A 23240-nucleotide genomic window follows, 5' to 3' on the forward strand; every position below is an offset into this window, starting at 1 on the left:
GAAGTGAGCCTTGAAGCACCTCAGCCACACTGAACCACCCTCAAATCCTCTGGAGTACCTACCCTCTTTCCTTCTAGACCTTTCTTTTTTTTTATGTTTACTTATTTTTGAGAGAGAGACGGAGTAAGAGCAGGGGAGAGGCAAAGAGAGAGGGAGACACAGAATCTGAAGCAGGCTCTAGGCTCTGAGCTGTCAACACAGAGCCTGATGCGGGGCTCAAACCCACGAGATGTGAAATCATGACCTGAGGCAAAGTCAGACGCTTAACCGACTGAGCCACCCAGGCACCCCTTGACCTTTCTACATGCACTCTTCTATGTGGGATGCTTTCTCCTACCTTTTATCCAGCTAGCTGTTTCTCTTCCTTCAGGTGACAGCATTAATAGGCATTTCTTTGGGGTAACTTTCCTTGACTGCCCATGACTGGGCTAGGACTCCCTCTATATACTCTCATATTGCCCTGTCTCATTCTGAAACTTGACACACAGTACATAATGTTGGGTTAACCTGTCCTCTCCCTTGTTAGACCATGAGATCCTGGAGGGAAGCACCATCTTGTTTGCTGTCATATCCTTAGTTTCCAGGACGGTGCCTGACCAAAAGTAATGTATGTGTAATTAACACAGGGGTTAATATTATCTAACAACCACTGTGGGCCATGTTCTGTGTTTGAGGTTTTCCACATGTTTTCTTATCAAAACCTCACAACAATTCTGAGTAGGTACTATAATTATAATTATACAGAGGATAAAAAGCTGATAAAAGTAATTTGCCCAAAATGATAGCTAGAAAGTGGCAGAGCTGGTATTTGACTCCTTCTCTTAATGACCAGATTACACACAGTGATGAACAAATAAAGGGATGTCTGAGAAGGCATCCATTTGAAGCTCTGTATGGGGACTGCAGCCTGGTGAATGACCTGTGTGGGTGGCATTGACTGGCTACACATGATATTCAGTGGAGTCGGTTTTTTTGTTTGTTTGTTTTTTTCCCCCTAAACATAGAGAGAAGGTCAGCTACAGGTGCTAGATTCCAACAACTAGCAATTTGTTTTCTCTGTAAAGTTTGACATTGACTGCCAGTCATAGAACTTTGGAGAGCATGTGGTGTGGAAGATGAAACTCCGGTTTTAGAGTTAGGGATACTAAGCTTGGGATAGTCTCTTTTCCCCTCACAGAGAGTGTTGAGGCGGGTAGGTTGTGGAGACTCCAGACTGGTGGGAAGCTTAGAGGGAGTGTGTGTAAAGTAGCATTTTGACTTGATGGCTGTTATTTACTACTAGGGTATTATCTCTGGCATATTATTTTCTATCATGGAGCGTCTATTGGTATTTAATAAAAAGATAATACTTATGCAGGGTGATTTCTAGGAACTTCTGCAGATGATTAAGATTTTAGAAAGTTATGTCTTGCCACCATATGTTGACAAGGAGACTTCTCTATAATAGTATTATAATTGTGGCACCCAACATAATTTACTGGATTAAATGGCCAAATTATTTAATTCAGAAAAAGAAAAGTATGCAAATTATAATGCCTCCCCACCAACAGCATTATGTATAGTATGGTCTCATTTTTCCATTTTATGTCTTTGGCATAAAGCAACTTAGAGGAAAATTTTGAAACAATTTTTAGTCACTTTGAAGATATATGTACGTATAGTAGCTGGAACTATATAGCTGGACTATAGAAGTCCCTCCTAATTGGAGCTTCCTCCCCTCATTCAGTGACTGTTGAACTTACCCAGAAATTTACTTTTACTTGGCTTCAGGACTTAAGTGATTTTATAGATTATATTTTAGGGAACCTTTATTAACCACCTCCCTTAACTGGCCCTTTCAAGATAGTGGCTGTGAGCTGCCCTTGTGAGCAGATGGTTTACTGTTAAGCGGTTGGCTTTTTTATCTGTGTCCTTGACTGGACTGTAAGTTGTGGATGCCAGGAGTTGTATCTTATTCATAGCTGTGGGTCCTGGCACTTGTGGAACCTAGGTAGGCTCTTGATAAATATTTGTAGGATGTTAAAGCCACTTGTTATGCACAAATATTAAAGCATATATACATGTTTTAAAAAGAGACCCTATGTTCCGTATGGTTTGGTCATTAAAATATGGTCTTTACAAATAGCCTGGCATTTTTATCTCCACTCTACTGCTTCCTACCTGTGTGAGGAATAAAGAAGTCTGCTTTGTAAGCATGCTATGAAGATTCATTTACCCAAATATATCCTGTGCTTGCTGTGTGTAGGATAGAGAGCTTTTATTTTGTAGAGACAGATTATAAACAAGTAAATACAGAAAATAGGAGAATTTCAGAATACAGTAAGGGATAGGAGAGAAGTCAGCACAGAGAGATGGGAAGAATTCCAGTTGGGGTCATGCAGGAGTGGAAAGGGCGAGTGAGTGTGGGCACAGAAGCCCTATGGGGAAAGCCTGCTGGCATGTTCCTGGGAAGCAGAAGAAACTGAAGAGGATAATATTTATTTACTTAATTTTGAAATATGGATTAGAGCACATTAACAAGGACAACATGAGATGGGAGGAGAAGAAGCAGGTCCAAGTCTTAGAGGGTCGAGGTAACAAGTTCACCTACTTTCAAGGCCAGGCCAGTACATTGACTTAGTGAGGACTGTGTGACCTCATTTTTGTTTTTCAGTCTTTAATAGAGATACACAGGTATAGAGAAATATTTCTCTGAGAAAAATAGCAGTATAAACACCATGATAAATGGCAAGTGAGTAACACAAATGTGATGATAATGGCAAGTGGCTCTTGACCTCAGTGTGAGAGACCCAGTGGGGGCTGTGGGGTACAGCCCAGAACCTTCCTGGACCTGACGGAAGAGGGCATCTGGTCCTCAGTGCCAGCCAAGTGTTGCCATGTGGGAATGTGAGCTCCAGGTGCTAATCTGTCAAGTTTTCCAGAGAACCAGAAATCTTAATTTCTATGTGAAATTCCCAGAGTTAAAAATGTTGGCTCACATTTTAAAAACCTTATGATGGGTAGACAAAGTGCATCTGTGAGCTGCCTGTTTGAAACATCTGCTGAAAGTTCTTTTATGCTGTGAAAAGGGGGATTAAGTGAAGTACAGTGCACGTTAACATGTTAAGCATGTAGCCTATGTCTACATAAGACATAGACTGCTGAAGGGATAAAGGTATTTTTTATTAATCTCACTGTGTTTAGTTGTCTTCACCTTTAGTTTGTTTAGTTAACTAACACTAAGTCCATATTAAAAAGTATATATTACTCTACTATTTGAAGCGGTTAATGTATGCTAGTTGCTGTTATTTGCCTATTAACTTGTTTAGTTGTTTGCTCTATCAATTTCTTTGGTGAATTTTGTATTCATGGTACAAAAGTAAACCTTAATCTAGTCTTATTCATGTGATAAGAGAGGAACAAGGATGAACATGTTTTGGTTATTCTTTTTTAATTGCCATCTACTGCCTTAGCTCTGTGGTTGTTGTTTCCCTCACTTGTTCTTGCACCTTGGCACATTTGGGTCCAAGGCCCCCTGGCCTGTGTTAGCTACATGGAAGCGGAAAAGAACTGGGGCAGAGATGCCATTTTGCACTAGGCGAAGGATGATGGGAATGCAGCCTTAGGACATGATGTCGTATTTAGAGGTTTTTCATCAGTTTTAATGAAATACAAATGTGACCAGAGCAAGTTGTTATTTTTTTTCCCAGAAAAAAAATCTTCATTTAGTATGGCCTAGCCCATGTAGTTTTGTATTACAAGGATTATGTTTGGTGTGTTGCAATCTGTTGGCGATGGTCTTGGGGAATTTTATTCAGCGCAAGCATCTCTGAGAGTTCTGGCGTCAAGTGGGGTCAATTACTTGTTCATGTACTTTTGGTTTTGTTGTCTCCATGCTAAAATTCTGGAGCATCACGGAGAGGAACACTGGGAGTAACAAAATATACTTGAATATTTTTAATAGATTAAAGGCTTATAAAAATGAGTATCTCTTTTCACCAAGTTTTTCTTTTGCATTATTTTAAGATGAGATCACTTTATCAGCATGAGACTAAAGACTTGAAAATAATTTTTTTAGAAGAATCTTAACTGTAAATACAAGCTCTTAATTGAATCAATATTTTTCTCTCTTAATTTTTGTTACAGATCATGGAGGAAACAAATACGCAGATTGCTTGGCCATCAAAACTGAAGATTGGAGCCAAATCCAAGAAAGGTAAATCATGAGAGATGGTGCAATTGGTGGCTTTGATAATGGAGACTGGAATTACTGGGAAAAAAACCCTGGGAGTTTGCCGGGAGAAAATCAACCTTTATTCTTACCACATATGTCCCAAAATATTTGTGTAATAGCAGTATTTTGGAAGGCTTATCATAATTGAAAGTTATGCCTTTTATCCAACAACCAAAAAAATTAAGTATTTTATTATAATGGAAATGTTTTTATAGGAGATACCATAGGAAATTATGATTTCAGTGATGCCCTTTCATTCAGTGGCCATAAGTAATGGTAACTCTCCACGTGTAATAAAGTGTTTTCAATACATAAACTTCCAGTGTTTATACAGTAGGCATCTTTTTTTGTACCACACAGATTTAATAGCTAATTTTTTTTTCTTTCCAATGTGGTACAAACCTTAGATTTCCTTTCTTGCACGCTTCTTCTTTTCACCTGTCAAACAGTGATGAATGTACTACATTTCTCTTTTAGGCTGAGAATTTCCCTTGGGTGGCCTTTCTTCTGCTTTATTCTAGAACACACTATCCAATGCATGGGTAGTCAGGAATGGAAGTATAGGCACCTTGAGTTTTCTTCCAAGGTTACATAGTAGTTTCAAGTGACCTGCCAGTATATGTTTTTATGAATTGTTTTCCAAAGTATAACCTTAGTCTCAACAAACTTTGTTGTGTATACAGTCATTAGGAGATAATGAGAGATACCATCAAACAATTCAAAAACAATGATTATGCAAGCTGAATATTATCTGTTGTGGTCTAGTTTTTTTTGTTGTTGCTGTTTGGTTTCATATTTGCTTCCCCTTCTCCCTATGACTTTTATTGCTAAATAATAATAAACATTGCGGGATTTCTCAATTTCTTTTATTTTAGTTTAGAATGACTTCCTTTAATCTCATTTTATTAGTTACTCATCACATGGAATGTAAATTATTCTACGGTTGTTGTTGTGAGTACTGTTAGCGGGACTTCAGTGGACTGATTGTGGTGGCAAGAGCTGGGAAGCCTGGGTTCTCACCAGTCATAAGAAAGCATGGTGAATTTCCAAGTATAATTACATAGCTAGTATACACCTTGCATTTGCCAAGTGCTTAGGATATATGCTCAATCTTCAGTGTGTTGAGATGTTTTATACTCATCATGCTGAAGAAGAAATTACTCATTAGTGGATTACCTACCTGTTTGGTTGTTTGTGGCAATTTAAAAATTCCTAGCCTACTACTTGAATAAATTGGAACTTGAGCATAAATTGGATTCTTTTTCCCTGTTGTCAGATATTTTTACTTAAAAAATGTGATGAACTTCATTACTATCCTAATCAAAATGTAATTTGACCAGTCTCTAAAAATCCCCAAGGAAACATGAATATTAAAATGATTTAAGATAATTTTAGATGGCTTATTCTCTTGCATTACCCATGCTGTTTTTTCCCCCAATTATCATGAGAAACTTGGAATTGATTTTTTTATTCAAAATGTGGTTACAATTTTAGAGATTTTAGATAATATGGAGAAAAATAGATGAGGTTAATGTTTTAGCTTAGTTTCCAGTCATTGACACACTTAACCCATTCAGAATAGCCAACTATATTCCACATTTTGATTATAAATTTTTCTTTGAAAATAAAAATATTTCGGCAGTATGTTTTGAGGGCGTTTAGCATAATTTCCCTGTGGTTAAAGTTAACCATTGGAATTGTGCCTAAGAATTGATCCCTCCAGGCCTATGTCTACAGACATCATTTTATTTTTCTATTATTTATGAAGTGCTATGAATGTACACAGTACTGTATGATGAGTAGAATGTGCCAAAAGAGAGAGATTGAGCTCAAGGAAGAGAGAAAAAATCAAAAGTTTTCCTCAGGAATTTGCTATTCAGAATTTGAGTTGCTCTTGTTACTTAAACACACAGCTGCTGAATCAGTTTTGGCTAACATCCCTGATATGTGTATTCCTATATTAAGTTAAGGTTTTTTAAATTCAGAGATGAAATTTGTTTAATTATGATTTTTAATAAGTAAAAATAAAATGAAAATGGCAGGAGGCACTTTTGAAGGCAATTCTCCCATTTGATGTGGGTATCTGCCTCTGAATGTTGTATAGAAAACAGTTGTTAGTCTTTATTTTAAACCTTCTTTATTCTAAAGTATTACTACTCAAGATATCCAAGAATATAAATGTATCTAGGGATTCATTCCATGTTTTAGATGGTTATTAAATTCTAAATCCCATGGTGGTGTGATGACTTGGAATATACAGACAATCCCCAGATGATGCTAGAGAGAATATAGCCACGGATTGTGTTGTATTTCACTCTCTAGACTTTTGATCTTATTGGTTGCACATATAAGCCTAGAGATACATTTTTCATGGCTACTGCTACCAGTCTGCCCCTTTCTTTACCCCATTGGAATTTAGTCCTATGCTTTATGTTTTAAGCCATCCTTTAGTAGAGTGGCCAAATGAGTGGCTGTATGGCTACTTTGGTTGAATTGCTGGTAGGGAGCTGCCTGGCAGAAAGGCAAAAAGCCAACTACCTGAATTTGCCATCATTTCAGAAATTCAGATTCTTCTCTGGAGATTCTGGTTCAGTACGTCTATGGTGAGATTAGGAAACACATACTTAACAAGTTCCTTTGGTGGCTTTTATGGTTAAGCTGACTTTGTAAGCCAAAATCTCACCATCTGACTTGGAAATACTATGACTTAGTTACTGAGAAGACCATGTTGAAAGGTAGTGGGTGATGATTGCTATTGAAAAACAGGCAAAAGTCCTTCAACAGTCAGTCCTTTTTTTCTTGATAATGTCCATCTTGGTTTCCAAAAACTGCACTTTTATGGATTCATTAATTTTATGTTTCTGTCATCTTTGTAGTTAGCATGAATAAGTTTAGAGTGATGAACCATTGTTCAGTGCCTGTGTGAAGAATAATTTTGAGTAAAATTTGTCCCTCTCTCTACCCCTCATTCGTCCTTCTCTCATTCCCTTTTACTCCTCCATTCTCTTTAACCATATAGAATACAGTGAAAAAAATGTATTAGAAATATTTCCACTTAGTAAGCATGGCATTTTGGGAAAGGGCATGTTTTGTCATACAAAACTAAGTAAGGACTATGGAACTTTTAAAAATTTATAAGCATTTGAAATTATTGGAAGGTTGATTCTCATTACAACTAGAAAGAACTAAGAATTTAAGATTCAATATAATTAACATTGAAGTAGGCAATTCTAGGGTTGTCCTAATGGGGGTGTCATGAAGAAGAAAAATAAAGCAATATATAGTATTTCTTCTATATAGCATACATTTATTTTGAGTGGAAGAAAATAAAAATCTTTCCAACTCTTAGGTTCAGAGTACTAGAATATTCTGCTTTGAATAGAAAAATCAGTGGTTTATGTCTCTGAGGACAGCACTTAAGGATTAAGGTGTTTAATACTGTAAAACCTTACTAACAGAATAACTTCAGGCACACATTAAAATTTTTAATATGCTATTCTGAATCACAGCCTATTTTAAAGTAAATGCAGCTTCATTAAAGTGTAGATAGCATTTTGAACAACTTTGATTGTTTTGCCAACTAGAAGTCCTTCCAGACCTGCCTTAATAGATAAAAGTGATTTATAATGAGAATTTATCACACTGTTATGATTGTGTGGCATGCAATGCTAGATGAGTTTGTTCTCTCTTAATTAAGGTAAACATTTTTCTTATGGTCTTCTTTTTGTCCGTAATTTGCTCATCAGTCTCTTTCTTCCTAGACTGGCAAAGTTGTAAATGTGGGTGAAAATTGTTTAAAGTTTTTATGCCAAATTCCAAATAAATGTGGCCAGCATTAGTGAAGCTTTATTGTCTTTTGTTCTGGGAAGTTGTCATCTTACAGAGTTGAAGTGATAGAAACTGTTTCTTTTATGACTATTCAGGATGCCCCAGAATGATCAGGAATGAGAGGTGTGGCTGAATTGCTTGATGTGTCCTGGTTTCGAGGCGATTTGGCACCAAGTTTGGCTGTTCTCTTCCTCCTGGAATAAACAAGAGGATCATCAAAATTAGGTTTTATTATTTTTGGTTGCATTCCATCAGAACAAGTGATATGTAATAGGAAATCTTAGGTTGAGAAAAATTGAAGACTGTTCATTTTATTTTTTCCAGAGGAAAATGTTGAATGTATGTACACTTTTGTTGAGCATTCACATTGAACTGGTTGAGGCTTTTAACACTGTACTGCTCAAATGGGGCAGAGAACAGAGAAGAGGCATGGCATGGTGTGCCATGCTACAGTGTTTCCAGTGGTGAGTTAGTGTCTCAAAAATTATTTTAGTCATCACAACCAGCATATAAAAAATACAACTAGATTAGAAAAGAAAACAGAGTGTAAGAGTATTGTTTTATGTCATATATGTCACTATTTACATGTATATATAAACATATAAATATTACTAGCTCATGGTGTAAAATGAGTGACAAAGACAGGTTGGAGAATGCTGTTCTAAGTGATCAGTTCCCCAAAGGGTAAAGAGTATCCTTAGCACTGTAACCAGTACATAGTTAGCACTCAGTAAGTATTTGCAGATTTTCTGATACCCCCGTTCAGCTCAGTCATGGTTAAAGTGAAACCACTGGTAGAGATGGAGTTGTAAGCCACTAAGCTGTGCTGTGTAGTAGAAAGGTTTAAAATCATGGCCTTTACACAGGAGTGGCATTTACTATTATGAAAAATGCTAATACTGTCTTTCCTATAGATCTTTTAAGTGAATGAATGTGACATAATTTTTGGCTGACACCAGTGTGTCTAAAGCTCCTTTCAGTGGTTCTGAGTAGTAAAAGGAAACTTCAGGGAAACGATGAAATGACCTCATCTTTGTCATTCATGGGGCACCTGAAGGAAACTCTCTGCCTTTCCTAGTAAGCTTGTAAATGAAACTTAACAAGGTGCAGCCTCCTGATTGTCTTCCAGCCAGAGTTGTTTTTGTTGTGGCTGCTTTATTTATAAAAAAATTTTTTTAACATTTACTTATTTTTGAGAGACAGAGCGCAAGTAGGGTAGGGGCAGAGAGAGAGGGAGACACAGAATCTAAAGCAGGCTTCAGGCTGCAGGCTCCATCCACAGTGTCAGCACAGAGCCAGAAGTCGGGCTCGAATGCATTGACGGCGAGATCATGACCTGAGCCGAAGTCAGATGCTTAACTGACTGAGCCACCCAGGCGCCTCTGTTGTGGCTGTTTTAGTTAGTGTTTGGTTACATAATTGACATATCACCAATAATATTGAATACTACTGTTTGTTGAGACTGGCTGGGGCCACATACTGTGCTGAATATTCTATATATGTAATCTTATTTAATGATCAGAGCAATCTATGACTTAGATGGTGATATTTTCAGTTTATAGGTAAACAAACTAAAGCACATGAAATAGAATAACTTGCCCAAGGTTTTATGTTTAGTAGGTAGCAGACCCCAAACTTGAACTCAGGTCTATTTTCAGAGCCCAAATCCACCTCGGTGAGAGTGTACCTTTCTTAATACCTTTCCTTATTCCAGGGTTTCCTTAGATATAGTATTCCTTTGGTGACCATTGCCACGTACAACTGATTGTAATTAGTACTGATAATAATCAGTTTCATAATGCCTCAATCCTTGGGAATTACAGTAATTTGAAAGTAGGCTAAATTAGGCTTATCCTTACTCTTGTAGATAACATCTCCTGTTTTTCAGGAGGAGTTAGATTTAACAGTTAAGAAAAACATGAAACCATTCATAACTGTATACATATTTTAAAAATGCCTGCTTCTGAATTTTATCTTTATATTTCATATCTTCATGTGCTGTTTCATTAGGAAGAGACTTTTTGATTTGTCAATAAACTAAAACAACTTCTAAGATGAACTTAAAAGGAAAATAATCTCAGAACATGTTATAAATTCCTTGGAGGATTTTTGCTTGCTTTTTTGCTTTTCAGTCTTCAATAGCAGTTTCTTTGACCTGCTCAGTAGCCATTGTATTTCTGCCAGGGAGAAAGATTTTGTATTTAACATATTTGTATATATTGTTAATGCAACTGATTGTCAGTTGGTCAATGATAACTGGGAACCAAGAGTAGGAATTCAACCAAAGAACTAGATAAGTTGTATGTGTTGTACTAATAGTCACTCTGGTTAGAGAGAATATGTTCTAACTAGGACTTCTCAGAGGAGGATGGAGACCTTGGGTATTTCTAGTTCCTAAAGTTCCCAGTATAATTAATAAAAGGCTTATAAAATTAATGTGTATTTTAAATATACAGTTTATCAGTACATCTCTTTGTACATGAATGACCCTATTTATAGACAGTGCCAAACATGCAACTTTGAAATCCTTTCTGAATATGACATGTGCTCACACACACAGACACACAACACAAACACTTATGTGTGCGTGCACACACACACACACACACACACAGTCCTGCAAGTGAAATGATTTATGCAGTGTGATACATTATCATAACTGAAGGCCCAAGTTTGGGTTCATATCTTGACCTCTCACTGGCTCCTCTTTCTTCCCTTCTGCAGTCCCCAAGAGTTGGCTTACTCATTCATCTCATAAATGCTACAGGCTAGCTGCTGCTTCCAGTCTCTCCTCTCTCTCCTATACCAGGGCCACAGAGGAAGGTGGTTTTAGCTTTTCAGTTGTTCTCTAAGCCTGAAATAAGCAAACATATCTGGAAAAATTTTTTAAAAGATTTCTAATTAATTAGGAAACAAATTTGGAGTGGAATGGAGAGGTGAGAAAGTAAGTAGGAAAAGTGAAAGCATCAAGAGAATGAGAACACATGCGAGAGACAGGGAGAAAATACTTGCACAGGCCCTATATGACAAAAGAACTATTACCCAAAATATACAAAGAGCTTCTAAAACTCAACAATAAGGAAATGGACAACCAATTAAAAAATAAGCAAAAGACCTGAACAGACACTTCACCAAAGAAGATGTACAGATAGCAAATAAGGTTATGAAAAAATGTTCCACATCATATGTTTTTAGGGAATTGCAAATTAAAATAATGTGATACTACTATGCACATTATTAGAATGGCCTAAATTCAAAGCACTAATAACACCACATGCTGGCCAGAATGTGGAGCAACAGAAACTCTCATTTCTTGCTGGTAGAAATATAAAATGGTACAGCCACTTCGGAAGAAGGGTTGGCAGTTTCTTAACAAAACTAAACATATTCTTTACCATGTAGCAATTGCACTCCTTGATATTTCCCTAAATGAGTTGAAAACTTATGTTCACACAAAATTACACACAGATGTTTATAGCAGCTTTATTCATAATCACCAAACTTGAAAACAATTAAGATGTCCTTCAGTAGGTGAATGGATAAGTGAACTGTGGTACATCCAGACAAAGAAATATTACTCAGCACCAGAAAGATGAACTATCAAGCCATGAAAAGACATAGAGAAATCTTAAATGCATATTACTAAGTGAAAGAAGCCAGTGCTCATACTGTATGATTCCAACTATATGACATTCTGGAAAAAGCAAAACTATGGAGATGGTGAAAAGATTAGCGATCACTAGGGGCTTGAGGGAAAGGAAGGGTGAATGGGCAGAGCACAGAGGATTTTGTAGGGCAGTGAAACTATTCTTTGTGATCTAAAATGGTGTGTGTGTGTGTGTGTGTGTGTGTGTGTGTGTGTGTGTGTGTTTGCATGTGTGTCTATGTATATGTGTATGTATGTATTTTTTGAAACCCTTAGAATAGTGAGTAGTTTTTTAAAATTTTATTTAAATTCTAGTTAACTAACATATAATGTCATATTGGTTTTAGCAGTAGAATTTAGTGATTCATCACTTACATACAACACCCAATACTCAACACAAGTGCCCCCTTAATGCCTAGAATATGTTTCGATGTCAATATGATATTAGTGGTGGGGAAGGTGGTGCCTGTGTGTGTGGAGGAGCATATGGAAACTCTCTGTAATTTCCACTCAGTTTTTCTCTGAGCCTGAAATTTCTTTAAAAATTAAAGTATATTTTACAAAAAAAAATAGTCCTAGATCCTGGGCACAACACTTTAATCAGCATTTTAAAGTATATTACATGAAAAGATAATGTTACAGGATCCCTGGTAACTCCTTAAGTGTGAGCTTAAAAGGACCATAAAATCTCTGAAGAACCAATGAAAAGTTTTATGAAATTAAGAATGAAAGAAAGATGGTTAGGGGTGTCTATGTGGCTCAGTTGGTTAATAAGTGTCTGACTCTTGATTTTGACTCAGGTTGTGATCTCATGGTTTGACAGTTTGAGCCCCATATTGGGCTATGCACTGTGCTTGGGATTCTCTCTCTCAAGAAAGAAAGATGGTTAAAGAGTGAATCCCACTCTTTTATTCCTCGAAAGGTGACTGGAGCCAAATCTTGATCTTCCATCTCTCACCTGCCTCTGTGACCGCTGTCTTTCTTTTTTGGGATATCGTCCTCTCCCTGTCTTCCTTTTTTTCCTGAACAGATGTTTTTAAGTCCCTTTCCTTTAGTGAAGAAAGTACCATCCCAGGATTCCATCTGCAGTTCTTTCTTCTGTTAAATCCTGTGAGGAGGAAGGATGAAAATACTTTTCCTACCTTATAATAGGCATTGTGCTAGGTGTGTTATCTGTATCTCTTAATCCTTATAATAACCCACATGAACAACTGTTATTATCCTCAGTATACACATTAGTGAGTGATGTGGAGAGATGATATAACTTCTTGAAGGTCATAGAGTTTGAAGTGATGGAAGTAGCATATAACCTTTGATTTAAAAATCAAGGTGTTTTCTGTCAGTCCATAGCATGCACATAGGTTGCTAAAGGAGGAGTGCTTGGTCACTAAAGGAAGGGATATTCACCAACACATTCATTTAAGAAAACTCAGAATTTTTTTAAACTACTTACTATTTATTTATTTATGTTTTTAATTTACATCCAAGTTAGTTAGCATATGGTGCAACAATGATTTCAGGGGTAGATTCCTTAATGCCCCTTACCCATTTAGCCCATCCGTCCTCCCACAACGCCTCCAGCAACCTTCTCTTTGGTCTCCATATTTAAGAGTCTCTTATGTTTTGTCCCTCCCTGTTTTTATCTTATTTTTGCTCTCCTTCCCTCATGTTCATCTGTTTTGTATGTTAAATTCCTCGTATGAGTGAAGTCATATGATATTTGTCTTTCTCTGACTAATTTCACTTAGCATAATACCCTCTAGTTCCATCCACATAGTTGCAAATGGCAAGATTGCATTCCTTTTGATTGCCGAGTAATACTCCATTGTATATATATACCACATCTTCTTTATCCATCCATCCATCCATCCATCCATCAATAGACATTTGGGCGCTTTCCGTACTTTGGCTATTGTTGATAGTGCTGCTATAAACATTGAGGTGCATGTGCCCCTTTGAAACAGCACACCTGTATCCCTTGGATAAATACCTAATAGTGCAATTGCTGGGTCATAGGGTAGTCTATTTTTAATTTTTTGAGGAACCTCCATATTGTTTTCTAGAGTGGCTGCACCAGTTTGTATTCCCACAAGCAGTGCAAAAGAGATCCTTTTTCTCCACATCCTCACCAACATGTGTTGCTGCCTGAGTTGTTAATGTTAGCCGTACTCAGAATGTTTCTTAATTAGCTTCAAGAAGAAAGCAATCCTAACTCCTTATCCTCATTTTAGAAGCTTACTGGATGTCCATCTTTTTAAAACTTTCAATCTAGATTTATTTTAATCATTTTTTGTGCTGTTTTGCATCATCTTTCTTTCCTTTTCTCCTCTTTTTAAATCCATTAATGGTTTTACCCAAATTTATACTTTTTTTTTTCTGGAGTATTGGTTATCAACCTAGCATAATTTTATCCCCCAAGATACATTTGGAAATATCTCTAGATATTTCTGGTGTCACAATTTGGAGGTGGTGTTATTGGCATCTGATAGGCAGAGCCAGGGATTATGCTAAACATCTACAATGCACCAGACAGTTCTCACAAGAGTAATCTGGTACAAAATGTCAATGTGTGAGGTTGAGAAACACTGAGCTGGAAGAGCAGGCTTGACATCAGGGGGCTGCTGTGTGCATAACACTGGATTCTTAGAACATTTCAGGAAGCTCAGTGCATGTGTAACCGGTTTCCTTTTACAGCACTAGAGATAGGATAGTCACCCCTAAAGGTTCAGTGCACATATGTAACATAGGTGAACTGACAGAATTCCAGTGAAAGATAAAGCATGGTCATGGTTAGGTTGGCAGGTGTACACATTTGGAAAGTCACTTGGCAGTCAGTTTTTAATTATATAGTTTGTACATCTTTAACTGCTTGTTTATTCTCCATGAATGTTTTAAACAGCATCCCCAGTTGTGCCTTCTGGCTCCAGTGCTGTGGGGATGGATCTAGTTCTTGCTGCCTGTGTCTTTGATTCCTCTTTTCTGGAATGTGTAGCTATGATGTTGTGATGGTGTCTGAGACTTGTGACTGTATTTGAACACCCTGATGGTGCACTTGCAGACATCATGACCTAACCATGTGGCATTTTTTCATTGACTAAAGGAAATACCTTAAATCATGATGGCATCCTCATTTCTTCAAATGGCCTTTTTATGCCATTATGGCATGGTTTGAGGTTTACTATAACTCTTTTTATAAACATGTTTTATACAACTATACTAACAGACATTTTTATCAAAAGATATTAGAGAGATTTCAGGAATGAGGAGTTACATTCTCTTTATATCTTGTTGCCAAAAATTACTCTTAAAGCAAAATAAGTCCTGCCTGAAATAAAAATAAAATGAGAACACAGCATATGTATGTTTTGGGCTGTTTGGTCTATGCAAATAGTGATTTTATTACTTTATGAAAATGGGTTCACTTTATACAGGTATACATTTCTGCAATTGGATTTTTCCTCTTAAAAAGTAATAGAACATCTTCCATAAAGCACAGGTAAAGTAAGAAATACCATTGGGTGTGTGTGGGTAAAGATATATCAATAGTATATTTTGACAAATCTGTTTTGATGGACATTGGGTTTTTTCTTTTTCTACAGTGAATGTCAAATGTATTGGTCTACTTGTACAAGGTTTTCTGTTGCAAACATTCTTACAAGTAGAATTTTTAAGTCACAGGTAATGAACAACTTTAATATTTTTTTACAGTTGCCACCTTTTCCTCCAAATGATTGTTGAACTCCTGACAGGCAAGGTCTGGATTCTGGAAAGGGAAGATTCTTACCTCCCATATTTGTGACCATCCTCGGCCAGCCTTGATAGTGTAAAATATGGTGTCTCCTGTGCTTCCTTAATTAATAGAAAAGCTGTGCATTTTTTTCACGTGTTCATGGGACACTTAATTTGTACTACTATGTGGATCGTTTTTCTTAATCTTGGTTTATTAATATCCTTTCCCTATTCTAGTTAGTTTTTCATCTGTTTTGCTAGTGAAATAATTTTTTCAAATGAATTTTTTTCTTTAATTTTTTGTATTCAGAAGTTTAAGATTGTTAATGCTTCTCTCTAATTTTAGTATAGACACCTCATTTCTTACCATTAATATTTATTTATGAGTAATTTGTGGATCATTTCTATTTCAAACTAGAAAGAAATGAATTGACCTTAAATAGTAACAATGTATTAATTTTTGAAGGATTGTAGAAAAGTATGCATTAACTTTTAGGACATTGGATTTACAAAGTAAACTATTTAAAGTTTATTTATTTTGAGAGAGAGAGAGAGAGAGCACAAGTGCGTGCTCAAGTGGTGGAGGGGCAGAGAGAGAGAGGGGGAGAGAGAGAGAGAGAGAGAGAGAGCGAGCGAGCGAGCATCCCAAGCAGGCTTTGCGCAGTGCAGGCCCGAACCCAGGAACCGTGAGATCATGACCTGAGCCAAAGTCAGATGCCTAACCAACTGAGCCACCCAGGCACCCACAAAGTAAACTATTGAAAGATTATATCTTCAGTATTAGCAGTATGGAAATTTAATATGCACATACACACATATATGTATCTGTGTATGTTTATGTGGCAGATGAGAAATACTTAATTCAGTGATTCTTATATAATGTTATAAATTGTTTGACTTTATTTCTGTGTATTGGGCTTTGGTTTTGTATATTAGTAGAAGTTTCTGAAAATTTTTCTAATCTCTCATAGTCAAGGGAAGGTTGTGTTCTGTTTCTACACATTTCTATAGTGTATCCGTAAATAAGAGTATTTAGGTTTTGGAATAATTTACTTCCTCTTCAACACTCAGCTTAGTTAAGAAAATAAAAACCACTTTTGTGTATTCCAGAAGTACCCTTTTCCTTTCTTAGTCTGATCCAAGCTCTTTCTCAAATCTGACCCAGCACCGAAGGTCATTTACCTTGGAGGTATATGTGAATTTAGGAAAGTGAGGGAGAAGAAAGAAAAGAGGACTTTCAGTCCAAATATAAATATTTGAAATCAAGCAGTATGTCCCTGTTTCCTTTGTTTTCACCATCAAATGCATATATACTACTCTAACCCTCTTCTGTTTTCTCCTTAGGTCAGTGACTAATTGAGTTTTTACATTATAAGTTATATAACAGTCTCTCTTTCCACACCTACAAAATGTAATATCTACATAGTCGAGGCTTGAAAATTCATTAAATTCTGTTGCAAAATATTTTTTAGTTTTGAGTAAAGTTTGTTTCAGCAACACTGACTTTACATTCTGTTTCCCAATCCATTATGCCATCTCACACCTTTATATATGGTGTGTCTGCTGCAGAAGGGCATCCTCCACCCATCTTTTTCCAGGTGATCAACTCCTAGTCACTTTTCTACATCCTTCTCAGATGACATGTCTTCCTGGAAAGCTTCACTCACCCTCCAGATGGAGTTTAATACTCTGTTCCCTGCACTAACTCAATACCTTCTACATATTTAGATTTTGGCACTTTTTGTGCTTGTGTTGTGTCAGCCTAGATATTTGTCTTTCCTTCTGGACTGTGAGCTCATAGACCCATGTCCAAGGCCAAGATGTCTTACTCCCTTCCGTGTGCATGGTGCCTGCCAGGAAGGTGGAGTTAAACATTATAAGTTAAAGCTAGCATTATCATTTAAGTTTAGAATAAATTTGAAATTAATTCAACAATGATTTAAGTCATTCTGGTATCTTTTGAATAACCTGTGAGAAAGTGAAAAATGACTCTGGCAGCTAGGCCACAGTGTTCCCAATTGAACATAAATGCCTCTCACAGAGTATAAATAATCACACAAGGCTACTTCCTTGAGTATACATGAAGCAAGGTGGAGACAAGGACACTGAACCCAAAGAAGTAATTAAACATCCTTCTCTTGTAAGTGATTGCTGCTGCTTTACCAATGATGACTCCACCTCAGCTTCAATCCTCTGTCTTCTAGATTAAATTTGCCAAGATAATGAATTGCCCCTACTTCCTGATAGCTTCCATTCCAAACCTGGCCTCTACTTTCCTAGGCTATCTGTGGAATCACCCAGAACGAACCTAAATTCTGCAATAAGCTTCTTGCAGTTTCCTCTTAAGATGCCCCAGTTCCTTTGGTGAACTCTTCCTCTTGCTGCAGCAAGCTAAAGAAAGCTTGTTTTATTTACTACAAATGTGTTCCTGGTGGTATTTGGCTAGTGGGCACTCTAGTGAGTGTTGGTGGAACTTAAGAAAGAAGCATTGATCTCAGTTTCTGCCTGTTGGATAGTTTGGCCAGGGCTTCCTGCCCTACTCACTTTAAACATTTTTTTTAAATACTGTTGTTTGACATCAGGACTAGAGTAGTTCACAGGAGGAAGAGAGTGCAAGCCACAGCCAAAGAAACTCTTTAGGAGTTGATAGTTCCTAGTATGGGTCTCAAAAGGATGGGTAGGGGTGGGGCATTCTGTATAGGAAAGGCTCAAAGCTTAGAGGGATCATTGTTTGATGGAGGAAGGGAACAGGCTGTTTGGTGAAAAGGAGAAAGTTGGAAGAGTTGGTGACCGGTAAGGTTGGACTGGTGGGGGCAGGTCAGTGAGGGCCATGACCTCATGAGAACCTCATCCATTGTGTAGACAGTGGGGAGCCTGGGGTAGGGGTGGTCACAGAAGGTAATTGATAGCTGTCATGGGAATGGGGTAAAGACTGGAAGATGAGTATAGTAGATTGTATTTAGATCATATTTGGTGATGGTGCAATCAAGGAGATTTATTAAAAAGTGCACAGCAGGACGTGGTGGCTGGACAAAAACAAGGAGTTGGCTGCTGTAGCAGATGCTGTTGATATGCTTTTTGCCCATTCCTGAGTTTGCTGGGGGTGGGCATTTCCCATTCACATTGACAGCTTCCCACTCTAAGTGCTGGGTGCCTAAGCCTCTCCACCAGAGCACTTCGTGCACCACTGTGGGAGCTTCCTCTTCTAGTTCAGAGCAGCCTAGAAGTGCGGGTGCTGCTGCTGGCAAGTGAACTCTCCCAGGGACAGCCTTCAGCCAGTGAAGGACTGGAGTCAGAAAACGAATGTCCACTTCCCCCTTTTGTCTGTGGGACAGTTGTGAAGTACATTACTCATGTCTCCTCAGAATCCCCCAGGGGGATTGAGTCCCAGTAGTGACTGCTCCATACCACTCCCTTCACTGGCTTTCCTGTCTCTTCAGTCATATTTTCCTTTCTTCCTAACTGGTGCTCCCTGGGATCACCTCCCGAGTAAACTATCTCAAGTAATACACGCTAACTCAAGTCCTTGTCTCAGCGTCTTTTGCGAGGAAACCCACACTAAGATATGTCTCCTGGATGATTGGGATAATCATTATGCTGTGACAAATGGAGTTGGTATCCTTTCCATTGTAATTAACGACATTGTTTAGTGAAAAAATGACTGCAGTCATCCCAAGTGTATTTTATATGTCAGTGCAGAAATATGGCAAAAATGATTTAGAGTTCACGGCTCATTCTGAGAAAAAATAATGCTCCAAACCATCTGCAAAAGTATTAAAATGATCCCAAGTGTAACATAGGCACTTGAAGCAGTTTCCAGGCACATTAGATTGTTGTCGACGAAAGGAAAAATGTATACCAAAGGGAGAAGCAAGAAGAGTGAAAAGGTCTGAGAACTCACGATTCTGGCAGGTCAGGGAGAAGAATGTCAGTGGGTAAGCAGGGCAGGAGCCCTGGCTCCCTCACCTGGGTATGATCCAGGTGGTTTAAGGATCCCAGGCCATTGGCAGCTATACTGTGATTTCTGCCTGGTTAGGGGAGCATTGATTATTGATCACAGGGGAAAGAACCCAGCCATAGGCCTATTTCTGTCCACTTGTACTCTCCTGAAACTCATGGTGATTTGCGCCAAGTTAGGAAAAATATTTCCGTTACTAACAATATAGTTGTTAAGTGTGGTCTGTGGGGATTCTGAAATATTTACTTGACAGTAATAAGCATTAGAATTTCATTCTTTTCCTATTTTTCCTCATGATCACATTAGCATCAAAATATTTTATAAGTCAGCACTTGATGGAGTTTTATAGATAAATGGCACAAAAATTGCTTATAACTAAAGGAAGCCGTGTATCCATCTGGTTTCCATGAATAATCATACCTGTGTTCTTCAGCATTTGGAACTGATGCCTGACTATAAATATGCCCACACAGGGGTGGTCCTGTCCATTACATTCTCTGAGGAAATGAAGCCATGGCTTTCTGGAGCCTTGTGTTGTATGTGAAACTTTATTCTAGAAGGGAAAGAATAGTGTTTCTTGTTTATTTTTCCTTCTAAAATCTATTAGAGATTCTTAATTCTGTTGAAACAAGTTTAAAACATGTATTTTTTGTTCACCATTTAATTTTGGAGAGTTCTTAGGTATTATTTATAGTCTCATCTATCATTTGAATTAAAAGGAATAAAATAAACTTACTTGAATTCTTTTTAGGAGCACATTCTTTAAAAAATCAGAAAAAGCACACCTCCATTGTAGAAAACATAATATGCAGGAAATCAAATTAAAATCGTGGTCACGTTAATGACCATTGAGGGAACAACAGAATCTAGAAAGGAATAGGCAGCAACTAATATTTAGGGGTGCCTGTCTATGAAAGAAAATGTTAACAGATGGAGTGGTTGCTTGAAACCATTGTGAAATAAGTTTACTTTTATTTTCCTGTTTCATATTCATATTCTTTTATAAGAATAAAAGTTACTTGAGTGAATTAAGTGGAGAAAGTATAGAGATGAGAAAATAGGGCAGAGCTTAGTATCGAGTTACCTCTTGCAGGGTGGATACAGGCTTTAACAGGTGTTGGGGCTGGGTCAATTAGCCCTGGGCTGTTGACCTCACTTTGTGGGTCCCTCTACTGGCACTGTGCTCATTTTAGTGAAATAACTCCGATTTCAATTTCTGATTTCTATAGTCCCCATTGGACTCTGCCAGGTATGCTCATGGATTTAAAGACTGAGGTCACTGATTCGGCCAGGTACACATTCAGTAGAATGCTTGGCTTATATAGCATGTACTACATAAAATGTTTATTAAACTGGTTTGAACATATATTCCTGATTTGGTGAGAAGAAAGAAGAGTAGTAATTATGATAGATTTAAGGTAAAGGGGAGAAAACTGAGTGTAACTTTCCTTACTTTGATTAGTCTATTTGGAAATAAAGTTATCTCCTAGGAGTATAGGGGGTTGGTTTGGAGACTTGAAGAAACTAGGAGAGATTCAGAACAGCTGCTTATGTAAAATGCAATAGAAATGATTTAAAAAAACTTGTCAAGCCAAATTAGTATCCAGCTGAGTCTGCATAATATGACTTTGTAGTCGGATTTTTTAGAACAGTTATATGATTTTTCCAATTCTTTGACTTATCAGCAATGGAAAACACAGGGGGAACCTATCGTGGAGGGTGATAAGATGGGTATGTCAGAAAACCAGAGAGCAGGAATTTTAGGGCATGTGGTGAGAGGGCACAATGGTTGATCTTGGAGTGTGCTGGCACAGGGAACTTTGAAGCCAGCAGGGAAGGTGGAGAGAGGCAGGGAACTGGGAGTCATACCAACTTAAAGAACTTACGGGGTTGAAGGTATTCAAGAGTTGCATTGATAGGAGGTTGTGGCCACAGAAGTAAGTGTCAAGTTAGAAGTCTTAAAAGCGGAATGGTTGGGATTGTAATAAGGTCTGCTTCAAGGCTGGGTTTGTGGGTTACAAATGTATGACCAGTTTTACAATTTGGCAATTCTCAGCACCTTTAGGACGATTTAGCAAAAATAAATTGGATTCTTTAAACAAGCAATAAGAAACTTGTTAATGAGTTAAAACCAAGTAAGATGGAAACAGTTAAAGTCGATATGACTCCAGTTTACTAAAATCTATGTGATTTTAAAGCTGAGTAGCCAAGCTAGTATTCCTGTAGTAATTGACTTTCATGTATGGAAGAAAAACTTATGTAATAGCAAGCAGTGCTTTTGCTAGTCAGTTTTAAAATGTTACATGTGCAACCACCTCATAACTTATGCATGTTTTCCAGTGAGAATTACATCATAGGTCGAAAGAAAATAAATGCATCCATGGTTCTTGAATGTTACATAATCTAGGAATTTCATGACTTCCTAGTTACATGATCTGAAGTCATTGTATAATCTCATGGCTCCTTACAAGAGGGAAAAAAGTTATACATATAGAAGTTCAATGAAATGATTGGATAAAGAAGTGTGTGTGTGTGTGTGTGTGTGTGTGTAATTTTGAAAATACACAAATACTTAAGTACTAGTTAGGGTTGATCTGACATCTCTTTGGCTGCTTCCCAGTGAACATGTAGGTCTCCTTTCATTTCCACAACATCAAAAGCTGTGACCTGTGTCAGCCCAAAGCTATGCACAGGATTCCTTGGGGTTACAGGCAGTGTTCTCCATCCTCTCAGCCTTTCCTTCTTTTCCTGGACTTTGACTCTGCCTGAGTAGCCATTTTTGCTCATCCTCTGAATTGGTTGAAGAGGCAGGGTCTGTTGGTGGCTTCCAAGATGTGTAGGGTTTGGTTTTCAGACTGGTAGTCCCTAGAACAGATCTGCCCAAAGCCATGGCTGCCTCTGTTCTGGTGAGGCAGATGGTGTACCTTCAGGTTTTTTATTCTTTTATACCTCCAGTTACTCATCATCGGATCCAGCCTCCCTTGAGAAGGATTTTCAAGAGATGAGGGCAGTACTGAGTCTCTGAGGATCTTGTTGTCTGTCTGGACTGTCTCTCTTCCTTTACTGCCTAGAGTCTCATTTGAACTCAGAATTCTGTCTGATGCAGGTGTAAGCTGGAGTACACTGAAACTCCCTTTGAAATACAAATATACTTTGCTCAAATCTCTCCCCATTTGCACTGAGAATTGGAGTCTTTTATAGCAATTTGGTGAGGATAGGTTTTGGGACACTTTCAAGTAGTCACTTCTTTTGTAAAGTGTGGCTTAATTTCCTGTCCTGTACCTGTTACTATGTATTAAAGACAAGGACACAGCCTTTTCTTTTGAGTTTTCTTCTTGCAAACATCAACCATACAAGACGTGCATTTGTGGCTGACATAAATGTGTGCAGCAGCAAGCGATTTTGCTTAGCCTGCTCTTTCTGTCTGAGACTTTTTCTGGCAGCCCCACCCTACTGTAGTCCCCCGACTCCAGGCTATGCCCCTGTGTAATTCAGCAGACATTTAAAAACATCAAATTATCTCTTTACCTTCATTTTGTCTCAGGTCCCTATTTGGGCTTCTTTGAAGTATAGATCATCTGTTCTAGGTCCTAGCTTGTGAAATTATCTTCTCTCTCATTTGCCAGTCTTTAAAAGGAGCAAGGTGGAAATCTATTCTATCACTGGTATGAGCACATCATATAAGAAAGGCAGGATAAAGCTATTTTTAGAATTAAGTAACATGTGTTTGTGTTTGTATATTTGCTTGTTTTGCCTTTAGAAATCCACATGATTCTTGAATCTTTTACATTGTGGACCTGTGGTCCTCTGTCTAATCCAAGGTGCCTTCCTGGCTACCTCAGGTTTGTTAGCCTGGATTGCTACTC

The 23240-nt window shown here is 37.7% G+C and overlaps 1 protein-coding gene across 3 annotated transcripts in view; it reads left to right on the plus strand.

The window, feature by feature from the left end:
- The window catches only part of BICC1 (BicC family RNA binding protein 1), a 302810-nt gene that overhangs the window by 171597 nt on the left and 107973 nt on the right, over positions 1-23240 (plus strand). For all 3 annotated transcript variants that reach the window (XM_040485072.1, XM_040485073.1, XM_040485074.1), the window contains exon 3: positions 4126-4195. In XM_040485072.1, coding sequence (XP_040341006.1) covers positions 4126-4195 — 70 coding nt within the window. The remainder of the gene's footprint in view (positions 1-4125; positions 4196-23240) is intronic.

This window comes from Herpailurus yagouaroundi, unplaced genomic scaffold (genome assembly GCF_014898765.1).
Source record: "Herpailurus yagouaroundi ecotype Mexico unplaced genomic scaffold, PumYag 163, whole genome shotgun sequence".
Classification (NCBI taxonomy): Eukaryota; Metazoa; Chordata; class Mammalia; order Carnivora; family Felidae; genus Herpailurus; species Herpailurus yagouaroundi.